The 20,832-nt window shown below is 38.5% G+C and overlaps 1 protein-coding gene across 1 annotated transcript; it reads right to left on the bottom strand.

Moving 5' to 3' along the window:
• Window positions 1-779: 779 nt before the first annotated feature.
• On the bottom strand, window positions 780-20,572 carry LOC141285260 (uncharacterized). Its single transcript, XM_073818296.1, has 9 exons — window positions 20,441-20,572; window positions 19,501-20,167; window positions 18,231-18,385; window positions 13,018-13,078; window positions 11,115-11,194; window positions 9,853-10,914; window positions 4,926-5,682; window positions 4,787-4,861; window positions 780-2,218 (listed from the first exon to the last, which is right to left on the bottom strand). Exons 1-9 carry the CDS (start codon window positions 20,532-20,534, stop codon window positions 1,162-1,164), a joined length of 4,008 nt encoding a protein of 1,335 aa, XP_073674397.1. The 5' UTR covers window positions 20,535-20,572; the 3' UTR covers window positions 780-1,161.
• Between the last annotated feature and the right edge of the window lie 260 nt (window positions 20,573-20,832).

The raw sequence follows: 20,832 nt of genomic DNA on the forward strand, positions 1-20,832 counted from the left end.
TCTCTGTAAAATTACTGTTTTTGCACTTTATTTGAATTTATATATATATGTGGGTTTTTTTACAGTGTACATAAGGTGTTTATTTAATCTTTTAAGTGTATTTTTCATATTTTGCATATTATCTGCCAATTGGGTAAGAAAAATAATCTCGTTTCCATTTGCATTAAGATTATTTTTCTTGTTTTAAATAAAATGCACTAAATTTACATTCCAAAACACTCATTAAGAAAAGCATTTTTGAAGCATAAATGAATGAATGATGTATTTAAACATCACTTACACTTTAAAAAGGGGGAGGAGACCGAAATAAACTCTGGGTTTACAGAAGAAAACCTGCTCCTGACCAGGTTTGGTTCACAGAGTAAGTTACCAAGGTATAAGTTACCTCTCTTTCAGAAACAGGCTTGACTTACCCTGCTTTCTCAGGATTGATAAACCTCCCATTCTGAAACGGAAAACCCAGAGTTTCCCTTATTTCAGGGTTGACATACTCAGAGTTTTCACTTAACCTCCTTTCTGAAACGCGCTTCAGGTCTGAGCAATTGCAAACATTACTATAACCTTGGGATTTCATATTTTCACTCTTCTAAACTTTTTTCTCACTTTTTTTGTGTGAATGCGTGTTTATGTGTTAGAATTAGATTATATGTCATAGATTTATCCAATAAATAGTACATACACACTCAAACCCATGTAAAATACCTGGATGGTGCTTAACTTTTTGTGGTAAGAACAACATTACAGAATCATCACAAATGTAATTTTATTTGCATCATTATACAAACCTGCAACTTTTATCTTACAAATAAATACATCATGTAACAAGCACAGTCAGAAACTCATTGAAGGAATTGTTTCATATACTGAAAAACAGTTAATTATACTGAGCTAATCTCATATTTCCTGTATCTGAATTTCATATTACTGACTTGAAATACTGGATCTAGAAAACATTTGCTCACTCTGACACAGAACAATGCTTTTTTAATGAGTCACTAGAGTAAACTCTTTTCACACTTCTCTCCAGTATGAACTCACTCATGTGCTTTCAGATGTCCAGACAGAGTGAAACTCTTGTCACAATATGAGCACTTGTAAGGTTTTTCTCCAGTGTGAATCATTTAGTGCAGTTTCAGACAGCTCTAATAGCTCTTCCCACACTCACACTATCTTGTCGTGCATCTTCTGGTGAAGTTTACAATAATCCAGTCTTAAAAAACTCTTTCCACAATAAAAGCACATATAAGGCCTCTCGCCTGAATGAACTTTCAGATGTTTTTTTAGTCTTGATGATGAAATGAACTTTTTATCACACTGATCACAATGAAATGGCTTTTCTCCAGAGTGAACGTGCAGATGATTCCTGAGAGATTTGATACTTTTGAAACTCTCTCCACATTGAGTACAGTGATACGGCTTCTCTCCAGTATGATTTCGCTCATGTACTTTCAGGTTTTCAGACACGGTAAAACTCTTGTCACAATATGAGCACTTGAAGGGTTTTTCTCCAGTGTGGATTCTTTGGTGCCGTTTCAGACAGTCAGCTGTAGTAAAGCTCGTCCCACACTCACGGCACACATGATCTCTCGCTTCTTCATGTGTTTTCTGATGCTTTTTACAAAGGTCCAGCCTTGAAAAACTCTTTCCACAGATAGCACACAAGTAAGGCTTAAGATCTGAATGAACTTTCAAGTGTATTTTTAGATTTGCTGATGAAAGAAAACGTTTATCACACTGATCACAGTGAAATGGCTTTTCTCCAGAGTGAAAGAGCAGATGATTACTGAGAGCTTTTTTATATTTGAAACTCTTTCCACACTGAGTACAGTGGTACGGCATCTCTCCAGTATGATCTCGCTCATGCCTTTTCAGGTTTCCAGCCTGAGCGAAAGTCTTGTCACAATATGAGCACTTGTAAGGTTTTTCTCCAGTGTGAACTCTTTGGTGTCTTGTCAAATGTTCAGCTGCAGTGAAGCTCTTCCCACACTCAAAGCACACGTGATCTTTCACTTCATCATGTGTTTTCTGGTGCTGTTTACAACGGCTCAGTCGTGAAAAACCCTTTCCACAGTAAGAACACACATAAGGCCGTTCACTTGAATGAACGGCCAAGTGTTCTTTTAGATTTGACGACGAAACAAAACCTTTACCACATTGATCGCAGCGAAATGGCCTTTCTCCAGAGTGAACACGCAGATGAATTTGGAGTTTGGATGTTCTCGAGTAGCTCTTTCCACACTGAGGACAGGTGTGCTGCTGTTTGGCTGCTTTTCCTTGTGTTTTGAAGTTGCTACATTTCTCCACTTCATTCATTTTGTGTCTTTGATCTGTCACTTCCTTCCAATCTAAAATAAATTAGAATCAGATTAAAGATAAATGATTAAAAATTAAACATTTAATAGCACAAAGAGACTTAATCTGTTATTAAAAAGCATCAGATCATTAATTTGCCAGTGGTTTGTTTCTATAATTTATCATACATATACTATGATTTCAAAGCCACCAAAGCTTTCAATAATAAGGAATTAAAACTGGACACCAACCTGTTTGTACCGCAGTATCTTCATGTTTTATTCTGGATGGTTCTGGATAACTCAGGTCTTCAATCTCCTCTTTAACAAACTCCATCTTCAACAGTCACAGAGTTCAGCTGCTGCACCTGGAGTTTGTTCTTCTCTTGTAGGATGTGAATATTCACCAGTATTTACAGGTCGATTGTTGTGGGAGGGGCTTCACTGTAGGTGTGAACTGTGATCATTGGCTGATACTGAGACCCACAGGAACATATCTGGAGAAATCAAAAAGAACCACATTTATTTTTTTTAAGTTAGGTTAATATATTAGAAGCCTGCTTTGCTGTTAAATACAGTGTTTTTGCACCCCAAGTTCACACTCCTGTATCACAGTAAGTATTAAAAACATCTCAGTGAACTTTCTAATTGGTTCTTATTAATGGTTAATGGTTTTTAATAGACTTTTCTTTCGATGTCTTCATTTTAAGGCCAACTAATTCATATTACTAAGTACTTGAATGTATAATTACACTGTAACAATGACACCTTAAAATAAAGTTTAACCAAATATGCTAACCTCATGAAATCCTCCTACATTTTTCCTTACTAATTTTCATTTTAAACACTATGTTTTGTTCTCTTCTCTGTCTCTTTGTTGAATTCTCACATTTTATGAGGATTTTCCATGGACATAATGAGCGCATTTGGCATTGTTTTCACTTAATTTACACTGAATGATCTCTCCTGACGACAAGACTATCATCAAATGAGCTGCTAAAAAGCCAACAGTTCCCTGTTGAGATCTTCTGTAAATTGCACATTAAGCACCATGAGACTAATATAGGTTAATATATTAGAAGTGTGCTTTTTCTGTTAAATACAGTATTTTATATTTTAGTAAATGTTTTTTTTTTCCAGTGCACTAACTTTACTTGCTTTCACTCCTGTGTCACAATAAGTGTTAAAAACATCTCAGTGATCTTTTAAATGCATTTCTGTCTCATTTATCATCCATACACTGATCGATATTTCACAGCTACTAAAACAAGCAAAAATGAAGAATCGAGAGTGGAAACCAACCTGTTTGTTCCTCAGTATCTAACTATTTTATTCTGGTTCTGGGTCACTCACGTTTTCAATTCATGTATCACATTTAAATCCGCAGAGTACTGCAAGACCGTCAATATTTACCATAGTATTTATCAGATTTCAGCACTGGACTCCTGTGCTTCTTCTTTCTTTTTAGCACACCGCACTTCTCAGTGCATTCCTGCCATCTGCTGGTGACTCGAATCAGAAACACTTTCCTCATCAGAGTCCCCCCTAGTGAAAAATACAAATACTTGCTTGTATTTAAAACATATTTATTTCATGATAAGTATACTGAATATAGATTGAAATGCTAATTAAAAATGCACTCTAAATGTAGCTACTTCATCTGTTCATCAAGCACAAGCAAGTGCACTGAAAATGAATTACTAAAATAGTATACTTTTTACAAATGCATTTGGGGAAGGATTAAATATATATTCATCTGTAAGAAAGTGCACTGGCTAGGTTCTCAATTTCATCCACAACATCTTTGAAACTTGTTAAAAGTGATTTTAGTATCTTTTCTTTCTGTTGAGAGTTTTGTGTTCTGAGTTTTGCTGCAACGCTGTGTCTCAGAGTCTGACCTCGAGTTCAGGTCTAAGCAACTGCAAATATTGCTATAAACTTATACTTTCCTCTCTTTTTTTTGTTTGTGTGAATGTGTTTATTTGATAGATTAGTCATATGTTTAAAAGAAGTGTCTTGTGTTTTAGGTGTCTTAAGTGATTTTAACTGTTGTCTCAGCACAAAAAAATACTTTAAATATAACATACACACTCAAACTCATGTAAAGTAACTAAACTGTGCTTCTTGTGTTAAGAACAACAGACTGAGACAAATTCCAGAATCAGAGATGTCACTGAAATGGTCATTTTATTTGCATCATTATACAAACCTGCAACTTTCATCTTACAGATAAATACATCATGTAACAATGTAACAAGTGCGGTCAGAAACGCATTTAAGGAATTGTTTCAAATACTGAAAAACAGTTACATGTCATACTGAGGCTGAGCTAATCTCAAGTTTCCTGTATCTGAATTTCACATTATTGACTTGAAAACATTCGCTCACTCTGACACAGAACAATGCATTTTAATATGAGTCACTAGATTTGATGACTGAGTCAAACTCTTTTCACACCATTGTGAACTCGCTCATGTACTTTCCGGTGTCCAGACAGAGTGAAACTCTTGTCACAATATGAGCACTTGTAAGGTTTTTCTCCAGTGTGAATCATTTCGTGCAGTTTCAGACAGCTCTAATAGCTCTTCCCACACTCAAACTATCTTGTCGTGCATTTTCTGGTGAAGTTTACAATAATCCAGTCTTGAAAAACTCTTTCCACAATAAAAGCACATATAAGGCCTCTCACCTGAATGAACTTTCAGGTGTTTTTTTAGACTTGATGATGAAATGAACTTTTTATCACACTGATCACAATGAAATGGCTTTTCTCCAGAGTGAACGTGCAGATGATTCCTCAGAGCTTTGATACTTTTGAAACTCTCTCCACACTGAGTACAGTGATACGGCTTCTCTCCAGTATGATCTCGCTCATGTACTTTCAGGTTTTCAGACACGGTAAAACTCTTGTCACAATATGAGCACTTGAAGGGTTTTTCTCCAGTATGAATTTTTTGGTGCCGTTTCAGACACTGCGCTCTAGTAAAGCTACTCCCACACTCACCGCACACATGATCTCTCGCTTCATTGTGTGCTTTCTGGTGCTGTTTACAATATTTCAGCTGTGAAAAACTCTTTCCACAGATAGCACACAAGTAAGGCTTAAGATCTGAATGAACTTTCAAGTGTATTTTTAGATTTGCTGATGAAAGAAAACGTTTATCACACTGATCACAGTGAAATGGCTTTTCTCCAGAGTGATAGAGCAGATGATTACTGAGAGCTTTTTTATATTTGAAACTCTTTCCACACTGAGTACAGTGGTACGGCATCTCTCCAGTATGATCTCGCTCATGCCTTTTCAGGTTTCCAGCATGAGCGAAAGTCTTGTCGCAATATGAGCACTTGTAAGGTTTTTCTCCAGTGTGAACTCTTTGGTGTCTTGTCAAATGTTCAGCTGCAGTGAAGCTCTTCCCACACTCAAAGCACATGTGATCTTTCACTTCATCGTGTGTTTTCTGGTGCTGTTTACAACGGCTCAGTCGTGAAAAACCCTTTCCACAGTAAGAACACGCATAAGGCCGTTCACTTGAATGAACGGCCAAGTGTTCTTTTAGATTTGACGACGAAACAAAACCTTTACCACATTGATCGCAGCGAAATGGCCTTTCTCCAGAGTGAACACGCAGATGAATTTGGAGTTTGGATGTTCTTGAGTAGCTCTTTCCACACTGAGGACAGGTGTGCTGCTGTTTGGCGGCTTTTCCTTGTGTTTTGAAGTTGCTACATTTCTCCACTTCATTCATTTTGTGTCTCGGATCTGTCACTTCCATCCAATCTAAAATAAATTAGAATCAGATAAAAGATAAATGATTAAAAATTAAACATTTAATAGCACAAAGAGACTTAATCTATTAGTATAAAGCATCAGATCATTAATTTGCCAGTGGTTTGTTCTGTTTCTGTCTCATGTAATTTATCATACATATACTGCCAATGATTTGAAAGCCACCAAAGTTTTCAATGATAAGGAATTAAAACTGGACACCAACCTGTTTGTACCGCAGTATCGTCATGTTTTATTCTGGATGGTTCTGGATAACTCAGGTCTTCAATCTCCTCTTTAATAAACTCCATCTTCAACAGTCACAGATTTCAGCTGCTGCACCTGGAGTTTGTTCTTCTCTTGTAGGATGATGTGAATATTCACCAGTATTTATAGGTCGATTGTTGTGGGAGGGGCTTCACTGTAGGTGTGAACTGTCATCATTGGCTGATACTGAGACCCACACGACCAGATCTGGAGAAATAAAAAAGAACTTAACTTAATTTAATTATTTATAAAGTTAGGTTAATATATCAGAAGCCTGCTTTGCTGTTAAATACAGTATTTTTGCACCCTAAGTTTGCACTCCTGTATCACAATAAATCTTAAAAACATCTCAGTGATTGGTTCTAATGGTTCTTATTAATGGTTAATGGTTTTTAATAGACTTTTCTTTCGATATCTTCATTTTAAGGACAACTAATTCATATTACTAAGTACTTGAATGTATAATTACACCGTAACAATGACACCTTAAAATAAAGTTTAACCAAATATGCTAACCTCATGAATACCAGGTTTTGTCTCGTTCTGTCGTATGTAGAAATCCTTAAACATTTTTTCAACACTTAAACACTTTGTTTTGCTCTCTTCTCTGTCTCTTTGTTGAACTCTCAAATTTTATGAGGATTTTCCATGGACATAATGATTTTAAACTGTGTATTTTATATTATTTTCACTTAATTTACACCTAATAATCTCTCCTGACAACAAGACTATCATCAAATGAGCTGCTAAAAAGCCAACAGTTCTCGGTTTTCACCTCATTCATTATAATGATGTCTGAGATCTTCTGTAAATTGGCACATTAAGCACCATGAGACCCACAGGACCAGATCTGGAGAAATCAAAAAGAACCACATTTCATTTTTTTTTTAAGTTAGGTTAACATATTAGAAGTTTGCTTTGTTGTTAAATACAGTATTTATATAGCTCAATTAAACATTACGCCTATGTTTCATGATCATTTAAATGCATTTCTGTAGCATTTATCATCCATACACTGATCGATATTTCACAGCTACTAAAACAAGCAAAAATTAAGATTTGATGATGGAAAACAACCTGTTTGTTCCTCAGTATCTTTATATTTTATTCTGGTTCTGCATCACTCATGTTTTCAGTTCATGTATCACATTTAAATCCGCAGAGTACTGCAAGACCGTCAATATTTACCATAGTATTGATCAGATTTCAGCACTGGACTCTCGAGCTTCTTTCTTTTTAGCACACCGCACTTATCAGTGCATTCCTGCCATCTGCTGGTGACTCAAATCAGAAACACTTTCCTCATCAGAGTCCCCCCTAGTGAAAAATACAAATACTTGATTGTATTTAAGATATATTTATTTCATGATAAGTATACTAAATATAGATTGAAATGCTAATTAAAAATACACTCTAAATGTAGCTACTTCATCTGTTCATCAAGCAAAAGCAAGTGAACTGAAATTAATTACTAAAATAGGATACTTTTTACCAATGCATCTGTATAAGTGCACTGGCTAGGTTCTCAATTCCATGGACAGCATCTTTGAAAACTTGTTCAAAGTGATTTTAGCATCTTTTCTTTCTGTTGAGAGTTTCGTGTTCTGAGTTTTGCTGCAACGCTGTGCCTCCGGGTCTGACCTCGCGTTCAATTGCAAATATTGCTATAAACTTGGGGTTTCATATTTTCAGTCTTCTAAACTCATACTTTCCTCACTTTTTGTTTGTGTGAATGTGTTTTTATGTGTTAGATTGGTTATATATCTTAGATTTATCCAATAAAGTCTTATTCTTAATAGAAAAGAGTAGTATCATGTGTTTTGTGCTTAAAAGTTACTGTCTTCAGTGATTTTAAGTGTTGTCCAAGCACAAACAATACTTTAAATATTACATACACACTCAAACCCATCTAAACTAACTGAACTGTGCTTAACTTCTTGTGGTAAGAACAACACACTGAGACAAATTACAGAATCCTCACAAATAATCAGAGATGTTGAAGAAGATTTTTATTAATCAGAATCAAGTATAATCAATGTGATTATAGCCATATATGCATCAAATTATTTCACTATTATAATCATGTGTCTTTCTGGGTGTTTAAGGGTCTGCAGGAGAATGGAATGTGCAGACATTACAAAAGTCACATATGGTGGACCACATGATGAAGCTATATGATATGTTTTGACATTAGACAAAATATATGTTGAGGCCCACTAGTTAGGCCATGTCCCACTAGAGAGGCAAGGGTAAGGAAGAATTTATGTTATGTTATGGGCCTCTAGCTAGTCCATGGTGGAGAAGAACATCTGTTTATAATAATAATGGTAAATACAAGGACCCCCAAGAATTTAGTTTGACATGTGTGCGTGAGAAGGCAGGTATAAAAACCCTGCCTCGACAAAGCTAAGTTATTTCTCTATGACCAGACTGCAGAGCCTGTTCTCATAGTTTGCTCGGCTTAATTGTTTCGGCAATAAAGTCTATTCTTTTGGTATCAAAACCCAAGTCTCAAAAATGTTTCTTCAACTGAAGAAGAGGAAAACCACAACAATGTCAGTGAAATTGTAATTTTATTTGCATCATTATACAAATCTGCAACTTTCATTTAACAATAAAAAAAACAGACTTATTGTTGGTTGTTGGGTTTTGTTACATGCTGAATTTCACATTATTGACTTGAAATATTGGATCTAGAAAACATTTGCTCACTCAGAGAACAGAGAACAATGCTTTTGAATACGAGTCACTAGAGTTGACTTCTCTCCAGTTATCAACTCACTCCATATTAATGACTCTGTTATTTAAAGAGGAATGTCTAAAGAACAAATCATCTTGAATAAAATAATTTCTTAAGATAATTAATATTACTAAGCACTTAAATGTATAATTACACTGTAACAATGAGACCTTAAAATAAAGTTTGAACAAATATGCTAACCTCTTACAGAAAAGAAAAACCTCTTATAATTTTCTTTACAAATTCTCATTTTGAACACTTTGGTTCATTCTTCATTGAATTTTTAACGAATGATTTTAAACAGTGCGTTTGACAATTTTCACTTAATGATCTCTCTTGACAACAAAGATCTCATCAAATGAGCTGCTGAAAAGCCAATAGTTCCCTCTTTTCTCCTCATTCATTATGAAGATGTCTGAGATCTTCTGTAAATTGGCACATTAAGCACATTTTATTGTGTGTCAACAGATTGAGACAAACGACAGGTGTTGTGCATCACAAACAAAATCTATTACTGAACAACTAAATGTTATAACATAACACATCAATAAAAATCACACTTAATATGTCAGTAAAATGGAAATGTTATTATACATTTATTATACAGAGCAATATAAGACTAACGTGACTAAATACTTTTGCTTTTCCAACAAAGCAGAAACTAGTTTAAGCAAACCTCATATTCACTACATCTGAATCTCACAATGTCTACTTGAAATATTGAATCTGTAGAAAAACATTTGCTCACTCTGACACAGAACAATGCTTTTTAATATGACTAGCTAGATTTACTGACCGAGTGAAACTCTTTCCACACTGAGTACAGTGAAACAGCTTCTCTCCAGTGTGAATTCGCTCATGCACTTTCAGGTTTCCAGAGTCACTGCAACTCTTGTCACAATATGAGCACTTGTAAGGTTTTTCTCCAGTGTGAATTCTTTGGTGCCGTTTCAGATGGCCAGATGTAGTGAAGCTCTTCCCACACTCACAACACACATGATCTTTAACTCCATCATGCGTTTTCTGGTGCAGTTTATAACCGTCCATGGTTGAAAACCTCTTTCCACAGAGAGAACACACATGAGGCTTCTCATCCAAATGAACGATCAGGTGCCTTTTTAGATGTGCTGATGAATTATACATTTTACCACACTGATCACAGCTAAACGGCTTTACTTCAGAGTGAAAGTGAAGATGAGTTTTGAGACCTGATGCATGTTTAAAACTCCTTTCACACTGAGTACAGTGGTACGGCGTCTCCCCAGTGTGAACTCGCTCGTGTACTTTCAGGTGTTCAGCTCGACTGAAACTCTTGTCACAATATAAGCAGTTGTAGAGTTTTTCTCCAGTGTGAATTCTTTGGTGCTGTTTCAGGTGTTCAGCTCTACTAAAAGTCTTCTCACATTCAAAGCACATGTGCTCTTTCACTTCATTATGTGTTTTCTGGTGCCGTTTATAACTGTCCAGATTTGAAAACTTCTTTCCACAGTCAGAACACACATGAGGCTTCTCATCTGAATGAACTTTCAGGTGACTTTTTAGAGCTGATGAAGAAATAAACCTTTTACCACAGTGATCACAGCTAAATGGCTTTTCTCCAGAGTGAATGTGCAGATGATAACTGAGTCCAGATACATCAGTAAAACTCTTTCCACACTGAGGGCATGTGTACGGTTTCTCTCCAGTGTGGACTCGCATGTGTCTCTCAAGGAGTCCTTTGTCTCTGAAACTCTTTCCACACTGTGAGCAGGTGTGCCGCTTTTTAGCTTTCTTTCTTGAAGTTTTGATTTTACAATGTTCCTCCTTCATTTCCTTCGACTTGTGTCTTTGCTGTTTTACTTCCATCCAGTCTAACATAAACAAATGTTTTCATCAATATCAAAGGTTATTTCTGTCATTGCTTGTTAATAAAAATAAAATGTGGCTCTGATCATTTAGATGCGAATTTATCATTCCTATTGCTCATTATTTCAGAGCTACAAAATCTTTTTAACAGCAGCTTTAATGTTTCTCAACAGTCAGTAATAAAGAATCACAAATGGACACCAACCTGTTTGTTCCTCAGTATCTTCATGATTTGTTCTGGATGGTTCTGGATCACTCATTTCGTCAATCTCCTCTCCTCTGTACCTGTAATGTAGGATGATGTGAATATTCCTCACCTTTATAACCTAGTCAAAGCACAAACCCCGCCCACGGCAGATTCTAAAGATTTCATTGGTCGTGTCAACCAAAGAGTAAAAACGACCATTTCAGCTGGTTTTTGGCACAAAATTACAGGGTAACAAATTACGTCAGAAAGGTGGCAGCATCATTGTTTTATTTTTACAAAAAGATTGGTAATTCTATTAGTACACTCTGTTGACTTCAGCAATACCTGTTGCATTGTGACAATTTGCACTCCTGTATCTCAAGTATTAAATATATCTCAATAACCTTTTAGACGATCAATGCTGCTTATTAATGGTTCATATTCATGGTTCTTAGCCAACATGTGTGTTATCTTATAAGTCCCGTGGTCCCAATTTTCCCGCTCTTTGCAGAGTCAAATTTGGATGTGATATCTATAACAAGACTATAATACATTTGACAAAGAATTAAATTATGGAAACATTTCAAGAATGCAATTTCAAGCTCATGCATACCAAACACCAATACAAATATAAACCATTAAGCTATTCAATAGTTATTAAAAAAGACAAACACAACGAGTGACTAGAACCTAATAGGCAAATGTGTGGGTTACATAAATGATAGGAAGTTATGCATAGAAATGATGAGTCTCTCATAAGTTCTTTTGGCATAATTTTAAGTGCATATGCACATGTAAAGGCAGTTTTATGTGCTGTATTGGGAACGTGAGGGTACGTTCTCTGGGCCGGAAGGTCAAAGGTTAGGGAAGGAATCTCAGTCTGGCACCAGGGTATCAAACGTCAGATTTATGATGGGGCCTCTTGTGGAATTTGGGTCTGTAGAAGTGTTTCAAAACTTTGAATCAAATCGCCTGAATTATCTGATTCGCGCCGAGATCCTACAGTAGTGTATAATATATAGGGCTATTTTAAAAGCATGTAAACTATTTTAACCCAAATATAATAGCCCACACATAATTACTACTACTACACAAAAAAAAAAAAAAAACGTTTTATGGTAAAAGAGTATTTTTTTTTAAGATGAGATTTTTGGTCATAGTGTCTAAGTTGTTTTTGTGACGCACTGTAAAGACATAACATTCTAATCAATGCATTTTGAGCTTCTAATAGGCATAGCTAGTGTTTGTCAATGACATTGTGTCTAGCTAAAATACCAATTTTATCATGCCTATCATGGCATTACACACTGTTGCAACCGTCCCAACATGCTGGCCCTTACCACAACATTGATTTAAAAGCTTGCCATAACATTGCATAATTGTACATTTATAACGATAATAGCAATGATCCCCTTTAATAGTTAGTTATCTCTCCTTTTTTAAGTGAATAGAATAGGTAAAAAACCTACTTTTACTTAATGTTTTCCATTTGCTATTCTTATTTTTTTACAGCCAATTTACCTTTTCAAAGACCCTGACTGTGCACAAATAAAATTCAGAAATTGCAAAATGATATTTAAGAATGTTATTGAATGTTGCAACTGTCCCTACAGTGGGGACAGTTGCAACTTTTCACTTTGTCTATTTAAGTGTAAATTGTATGCATATTATCATATGTACACATGTTGTAGCAATATGGGCGAGTAGCTGACAGATGTGGCTTTATTGTATTAAAATGTCGGCTTTCTAATACAAACCGTCTCTGAGAAACTAAAGGAAATGCATAAAGTGTTGCAACTGTCCCCTACTGCCCCAAAACAATAACCAAAACACTGGGTTTGTTACTATAACAAAAACAAAACATACACACTCAAAAACATACCATATTCTATTTGTTAAGCATAATAAATCAGAGACCTACCCGAGTAGTATGAGCAACACCGCAGACACGGGAGAGAACACACCATGTACTCTGTGTGCAGCTGCTCTCCACGCTCACTCCAGTACAACGCCAAACAACCATGTGCGAGACGCACAGCATCGCTCGATGCACCGTTAGGTTGATTGAAACGGAAGTTACGCAAGACGCATTCTTCCGTGACATCATGCAAATATTCAGAACCCACTACATATAATATATATTTTGACTAATGCTTTTCTGAAAAAGTATTTAAAGTCTGCAATGTGAGGTTTATCATACAACTTTATTTGAACATGCAGCATATGTTAATAGACAAAATATGTGACCCTGGACCACAAAACCAGTCATGAGGGTCCATTTTTTGACAAGCCGGTCGCGGGAGATTTCGTCGTTTTCTTCTTTTTTTTGTTCTTTAGCTGCGCTCTGCACTCACAGACTGTATTTATTTTGTATTTTTATTTTAATTATGTATTTTGCCTCAAAGTATTTTACTTGAGTAAATGTGGTCACAGTGGGTGCATTCTCAAAAATATTTCAGTAAGAAACTTTTTTTTCTAATTTAACTTAATGTTCATATATTTCTGGTAGATGTGCAAAGCATTGAATGTTATATGAAAGGCATGCATTGATTCTGTCTGGTTTTATTGATGATAGGAAGAAAAACAAATGATTAACTGTCCTGTTTTGCACTTTGTCTCATTCAGTATAAATTGTGTACACTGTAATGATGAGAATATGAAAACAATGAGATGCCTTGTCAACTCTTCCTTTCTCATTTCACCTCTGCATTTTACTTATTGTCAACAACAGGTAAATAAAAAAATTGTGCTTTGTCAAATATCTGTATCTCTTTTAAATAGTTAAGTGGAAGTTTAACTGACCTTAAAAATGGTCATACATATATTTTGTTAATGCATTCATTCTCTTCGTGATATATGAACTATATGGGCCTAATGTTTATTGGGTCACAAGGATTTATCGACTTTAAAAAAAAAAGTTTGGGAAACAATCTGAAAGCTGAATAAAGCTTTCTATTGATGTATGGTTTGTTTAGGATTGGACAATATTTGTGTCAGGATTATGTCTGTGTCTTGTCCTGTTCTGTTCTGTTTCCCAAGTGTTTTTCCCCTCTTGTTTCTAGTTCAATTGGTTTAGTCTGTTCTCCCCCTTTTGGGTTAGTCCTTTTGGTTCCTTCTATGCCCATATTTGTATTTCCCCCTCGTTATCTTGTTAGCTTGTTTGTGACCACACCCCTGTTTCAGTGTATTTAAGAGTCTGTGTGTTCACTTCCCATTTGTCCGTCTATGCTAACTGTTACCTCTGTTTGCTTTGTTCATATGTCCACCTTATACTCCCGGTTTTGTTTTGTTTGTATTAGTTACTGTGTTTTATTTAATAAATCTTTATTCATTCATCTACTCCGGTACACCTCATCATTCTCCACTCCTCAAACCCGCCTGGATCGTGACAGATAGACGGACCTAAACAGAAGATGAGTCGGGCTGAGGCAGCTTTGAGGAGACTGCGGCAAGGTGGCCGTGAGTTGGAACGATATGTGGAGGATTTCATCGAGCTCTCCCATCAGGTAGGCTGGCACGAGGCTGCTCTTGGTGCTGTGTTTGTTCTGGGGCTGGATGATGAGACCATTCGCTGCGATCTTCCCTCTTGTAATTTCCCCTTGATCGAGCTAATAAACCTGATTCTCTATTTGAATGGATCCGATTTTGAAGTCGAAGAATTTCCAAATTCTGGTCGGTCTCATCTTCCAGTCCCCTCACAGACACAGCACATCGCGCCAGCCTGCCATAAACCGAGAACCTCCACATACCGCTCCAACGGATCGGACCGCCAGCCCAGTCTCCTATCCCCAGTCATCCTCCAAAGCTCCGCTGCTGTCCTCAGCCCGATGCGGCCGGCCTCCTCTCCGCGCTCTCATCTACCGGCCTCCGCCCAGCGCTCTAGTCTGCTGGCTGCCACGCCAGCTCACAAGATGGCTGCCACGCAAGCTCACAAGATGGCCGCCGCCAAGCCTGAGTCCCCGGCCAAGATGGCCGCCGCCAAGCCTGAGTCCCCGGCCAAGATGGCCGCCGCCAAGCCTGAGTCCCCGGCCAAGATGGCCGCCGCCAAGCCTGAGTCCCCGGCCAAGATGGCCGCCGCCAAGCCTGAGTCCCCGGCCAAGATGGCCGCCGCCAAGCCTGAGTCCCCGGCCAAGATGGCCGCCGCCAAGCCTGAGTCTCCGCTGGTTCCGCCCAGCCTTCCAGAGTCTCCGCTGGTTCCGCCCAGCCTTCCAGAGTCTCCGCTGGTTCCGCCCAGCCTTCCAGAGTCTCCGCTGGTTCCGCCCAGCCCTCCAGTGACTGCGCCGCCAGAGCGCCCTCCAGTGACTGCGCCGCCAGAGCGCCCTCCAGTGACTGCGCCGCCAGAGCGCCCTCCAGTGACTGCGCCGCCAGAGCGCCCTCCAGTGACTGCGCCGCCAGAGCGCCCTCCAGTGACTGCGCCGCCAGAGCGCCCTCCAGTGACTGCGCCGCCAGAGCGCCCTCCAGTGACTGCGCCGCCAGAGCGCCCTCCAGTGACTGCGCCGCCAGAGCGCCCTCCAGTGACTGCGCCGCCAGAGCGCCCTCCAGTGACTGCGCCGCCAGAGCGCCCTCCAGTGACTGCGCCGCCAGAGCGCCCTCCAGTGACTGCGCCGCCAGAGCGCCCTCCAGTGACCGCTCGCCCAGAGCTAACTCATTCTGTGTCTTCGCTGGAGACGCCCAGCCTTCCTGAATCCCCGCTGGGGTCGTCCAGCCGTCCAGAGCCCGCTCCTCAAGAGCGCCGTCCAGAGCCCGCTCCTCAAGAGCGCCGTCCAGAGCCCGCTCCTCAAGAGCGCCGTCCTGAGCCCGCTCCTCCAGAGCGCCGTCCAGAGCCTTCGCTGGCCCCGTCCAGCCGTCCGGAGTCTCAGCTGGTCTCTTCCTGCCGTCCAGTGTCTCAGCTGGTCTCTTCCTGCCGGCCAGTGTCTCAGCTGGTTCCGTCCAGCCGTCCAGAGTATCCCCCCTATGAACTGCTGAACCTCCCCAAGAAAATTTTGGGGGGGGGCTACATACCCCGAGTCCACGTGGCCTGGCCGAGGACCGAGGCCAGGGCCACGGGGACTGCTCAGCCACGGCCACCTAAACTGCCAGTCCGGCCATGGCCTCCTGACCCACCATGGCCACCCGAACTACCTGTCCGGCCGTGGCCGCCTGACCCGCCATGGCCGCTCGAACTGCCTGTCCGGCCATGGCCGCCTGACCCGCCATGGCCGCTCGAACTGCCTGTCCGGCCGTGGCCGCCTGACCCGCCATGGCTTCCTGTTCCGCCCTGGAGACCACCTCTGTATCCTGTATCCCTACCTAGCGGTCTCCAGGGCGCCCACCCTCCCTCCCCTATGGATGTTATTAGGCGCGAGACGCGCCTTCGGGGGAGGGGGGGGTAATGTCAGGATTATGTCTGTGTCTTGTCCTGTTCTGTTCTGTTTCCCAAGTGTTTTTCCCCTCTTGTTTCTAGTTCAATTGGTTTAGTCTGTTCTCCCCCTTTTGGGTTAGTCCTTTTGGTTCCTTCTATGCCCATATTTGTATTTCCCCCTCGTTATCTTGTTAGCTTGTTTGTGACCACACCCCTGTTTCAGTGTATTTAAGAGTCTGTGTGTTCACTTCCCATTTGTCCGTCTATGCTAACTGTTACCTCTGTTTGCTTTGTTCATATGTCCACCTTATACTCCCGGTTTTGTTTTGTTTGTATTAGTTACTGTGTTTTATTTAATAAATCTTTATTCATTCATCTACTCCGGTACACCTCATCATTCTCCACTCCTCAAACCCGCCTGGATCGTGACAATTTGGCTGAGATACAACTATTTGAAAATCTGGAATCTGAGGATGCAAGAAATCTAAATATTGAGAAAATCACCTTTAAAGTTGTCCAAATGAAGTTCTTAGCAATGCATATCACTAAAATATGTTTTGATATATTTACATAATATTTGATAAATTTACAAAATATCTTCATGGAACTTAATCTTTACTTAATATCCTAATGATTTTTTGCATAAAAGATGTACAATGCATTTTTGGCTATTGCTACAAATATAGCTACTTACGACTGGTTTCGTGGTCCAGGGTCACATATGTTAGAAGTACAATAGTTTGTGTACTTTTTTTAACAATTCCAGCACATTTTATCAATACCATGACATGTGATCATTTTGGTCACTATAACAGTGATATGAAATTTTCAAAACACAAATGTTCATTACATTATTAAATAGTATAGTCAGATCTGCCTGAAAAACGTAAAGAACTGTTCATTTCATTTATATATTTTTGTTATTGCTAGTAAACACACAGCATCCAGTGAAAATACACTTATAAAAGGCATGATTATTTTTTACTGTACATATTAAGTTACACTGAATAATCTCTCCTGATAACAAGATTATCATCTAATGAGCTGCTGAAAAGCCAATAGTTCTGAGATCTTCTGTAAATTGGCACATTAAGCACATTTTATTGTGTGTCAACAGACTGAGAGAAACTACATAAAAAATATTTTACTGAACATAACTAAATACTCTAATGGACATCGATAAAAACCACACATAATCAGAAATGTCAGTTTTTAACATTTTATTTGCATCATTATACAGATGCAACTTGTATATGTAATAATATTGCATTTATAATTAAGCATGAAAAATATGTAACAAAAAGGGATTGAGGGAAGTGTTCCACATAATGATTTTCCCTGTTTCAAGTTGTTTCTTTGTCCATGTTTTAATGAGCAGACAATCAATCCAAAAATAAAATATCAATGAGATTAAAGTGACTAAATACATTTGCTGTTCTCCAACAAAAAAGAAAAAAAAAAATCTTGTGACATTTCACAACAAAACTTCTCCTTTTTGCTGAATCTTACAATATTTATTCGAAATACTGAATCTGCAGAAACAAAGAACAATGCTTTTTCATATGAGTCACTAAAGTTACTGACTTAGTAAAACACTTAGTGAAATTCCGTTTTGACTTGCCACATTTCAAAGAAATTTAAACAATCCTACATTTCACTGAAATTTCTGTGATCAATTATCCATTACCATGCAATATTTTGTTTATCTTGTTTATCATGGGTCACATTATATGCTGTCATGTCACAAGCCTGGTTTGGGCCACACTCCTCCCACCAACAATTGGCCCTCGTACTGTTTGCCGTGATCCACGTTGTGCCATCATTGCCACACGTGGCCCAGCTCTGGCTGAAAGGGAACATGCCATTGCAGACAGGAGGCCAGCAGTGCCAGCTTGAGGCCGCCTTTGGGCCAAGACTGTTTGCTTTGAGTGAGCGAGCGAAACAAGGGCTAGACATTAAAGAGCACATAGTAATTCCCATACCTGGAATTTGCTTAGGGCCCCCAAATCACTAAGTCCGCCCCTGGAAATCATCATAATGAATGAGGCGAAAACAGGGAACTATTGGCTTTTCAGCAGATTAGTTAAACATGACGAGAAAAGCAATTTATAGAAGACATGACAAAGTATTCTTGCCGCATAAACACACAAGTGCAGGGGTAGAGGAAACCCCAAATATGAGTCTAAAGGCACAAACACCCAGACCACTACACAACGCGTTAAACCGAAAGAAACTCGGGGTTTATTGAAGAATAACTGCTCCTGACTGACTCTGAGTATAAGTTACCCGTCTTTCAGAAACGGGTTTGACTTACCCTGCTTTCTCTGGTTTGACAAAGCTCCCATTCTAAAATGGAAAACCCAGTGTTTTCACTTAACCTCCTTTCTGAAACAGGCCTCTGGAGTTTGTCTCCTGGGTGAACTGTTGAGCTATGAAAAGCTGGAAAAATGGGAAAATCTTTCACTTGCAAACTATAAATATATGTCATCCAGTGAAAATATTACTTATACAAATTTTGCACTTCTCTCTTTTGCTCATTGTCTTTTTGCTCTTCTGGATTTGTATGTAAGACTTAAATGCTTTAATGTATTACAGCCACCTGCTGTTAACACATGTAAAACATGTAGGGTTTTAATGTTCTATTTTGTACTATAATGGACTAACTCATCAATAAAAAATCATACATATTCAGAGATGTCATTGAAATGGAAATTTTATTCGCATCATTATACAGAGCCTATGCAAATTTTATATTGCATATATAATAATATTGCATTTATAAATAAATATCTTAGAAAAAATGTTTTATGTAACTAAAAAGGACAGAAACTCATTGAGGGATTTGTTACATATTTTTCCAGTTTCCAGTTGTTATTTTGTCCATGTTTTAATGAGCAGACAATCAGCCAAAGAATACAAATATCAGTAGGTTTAAAGTGACTAAATAATTTTGCTGTTCTCCAAAAAACCAGAAAAACATCTCCATAAACTTTGTGACATTTCACAGCAAAACTGATCATTTGAGCTACTCTCATATTTACTTGAAATATTGAAACATTTGCTCACTCTGACACAGAGCAATGCTTTTTAATATGACTCACTAGAGTTACTGACTTAGTGAAACTCTTTCCACACTGACTACAGTGGTACGGTTTCTCTCCAGTATGAACTCGCTCATGTACTTTCAGGATTGAAGACTGAATGAAACTCTTGTCACAATATGAGCACTTGTAGGGTTTTTCTCCAGTGTGAATTCGTTGGTGCTGTTTCAGATGTCCAGCTCTGGTAAAGCTCTTCCCACACTCACAACACACATGATCCCTCACTTCATCATGTGTTTTCTGGTGCAGTTTACAGTGAGTCAGTCTTGAAAAACTCTTTCCACAGTAAGAACACACATGAGGCTTCTCATCTGAATGAACTTTCAAGTGGATTTTTAGATTTGATGATGAAATAAACTTTTTACCACACTGATCACAGCTAAATGGCTTTTCTCCAGAGTGAATGAGCCGATGATAACTGAGACCTGATGAATCAGCAAAACTCTTTCCACACTGAGGGCATGTGTACGGTTTCTCTCCAGTGTGGATTCTCATGTGCTTGTTAAGGTTTCCTTTGTGTGACAAACTCTTTCCACACTGTGAGCAGATGAACAACTGTTTGCCTTTGATTTGATGTTCCTCCTCCACTTCATTCACCTCATGGCTTTGCTGTTTTACTTCTGTCCAGTCTAAAATACACAAATGACGATGTTACAATCTGTAAACCTGATTTAACAGCAGAAACCAAAAACGGTCACATATCTGAGTATCAAGGATCAGATCTTTGATCTGCCAAATGTTAGTTCTGAAATTCTTAATTAATACGATTAAAATGTGGATATGATCATTTAGATGATTATTTATCATTCCTAATGCTCATTATTTAACAGATACTACAATTGTAAACACAGCTTTAATGTTTTTCAGCAGTCAACAGTAAAGAATCATGAATGGACACCAACCTGTTTGTTCCTCAGTATCTTCATGTTTTATTCTGGATGGTTCTGGATCACACATGTCGTCAATCTCCAATTTAACAATCTCCATCTTTACCATAGTATGTCACAGATTTCAGCTGCTGCACCTGGAGTTTGTACCTGTAATGTAGGATGATGTGAATATTCTTCACCTTTTTAACCCAGTTAAAGCACATAACATTTTGAAAAATGCTATTTCAATGTCAAAAACATGAGTGCATGTATGTTTTTTGTAGTCATTAATAGTATGTTTAACCTGAGGGACACACATCAATAGGTGATTATCTCATAAATTGTTGATCCTGTAGTTTGTCTCAGTCTGTTGACACACAATGAAATGTGCTTAATGTGCCAATTTACAGAAGATCTCCGACATT

The sequence above is a fragment of the Garra rufa genome, chromosome 14, assembly GCF_049309525.1.
Source record: "Garra rufa chromosome 14, GarRuf1.0, whole genome shotgun sequence".
Classification (NCBI taxonomy): Eukaryota; Metazoa; Chordata; class Actinopteri; order Cypriniformes; family Cyprinidae; genus Garra; species Garra rufa.

Coding starts and splice junctions, on each gene's coding strand:
- LOC141285260 (XM_073818296.1), bottom strand. CDS start 20,534: ATGGTAAAGATGGAGATTGTTAAATTGGAGATTGACGACATGTGTGAT. Junction 11,195..13,017: donor GTGTTGCTCATACTACTCGG/GTAGGTCTCTGA, acceptor CCTACATTACAG/GTACAGAGGAGAGGAGATTG. Junction 10,915..11,114: donor AGATACTGAGGAACAAACAG/GTTGGTGTCCAT, acceptor TGTTTATGTTAG/ACTGGATGGAAGTAAAACAG.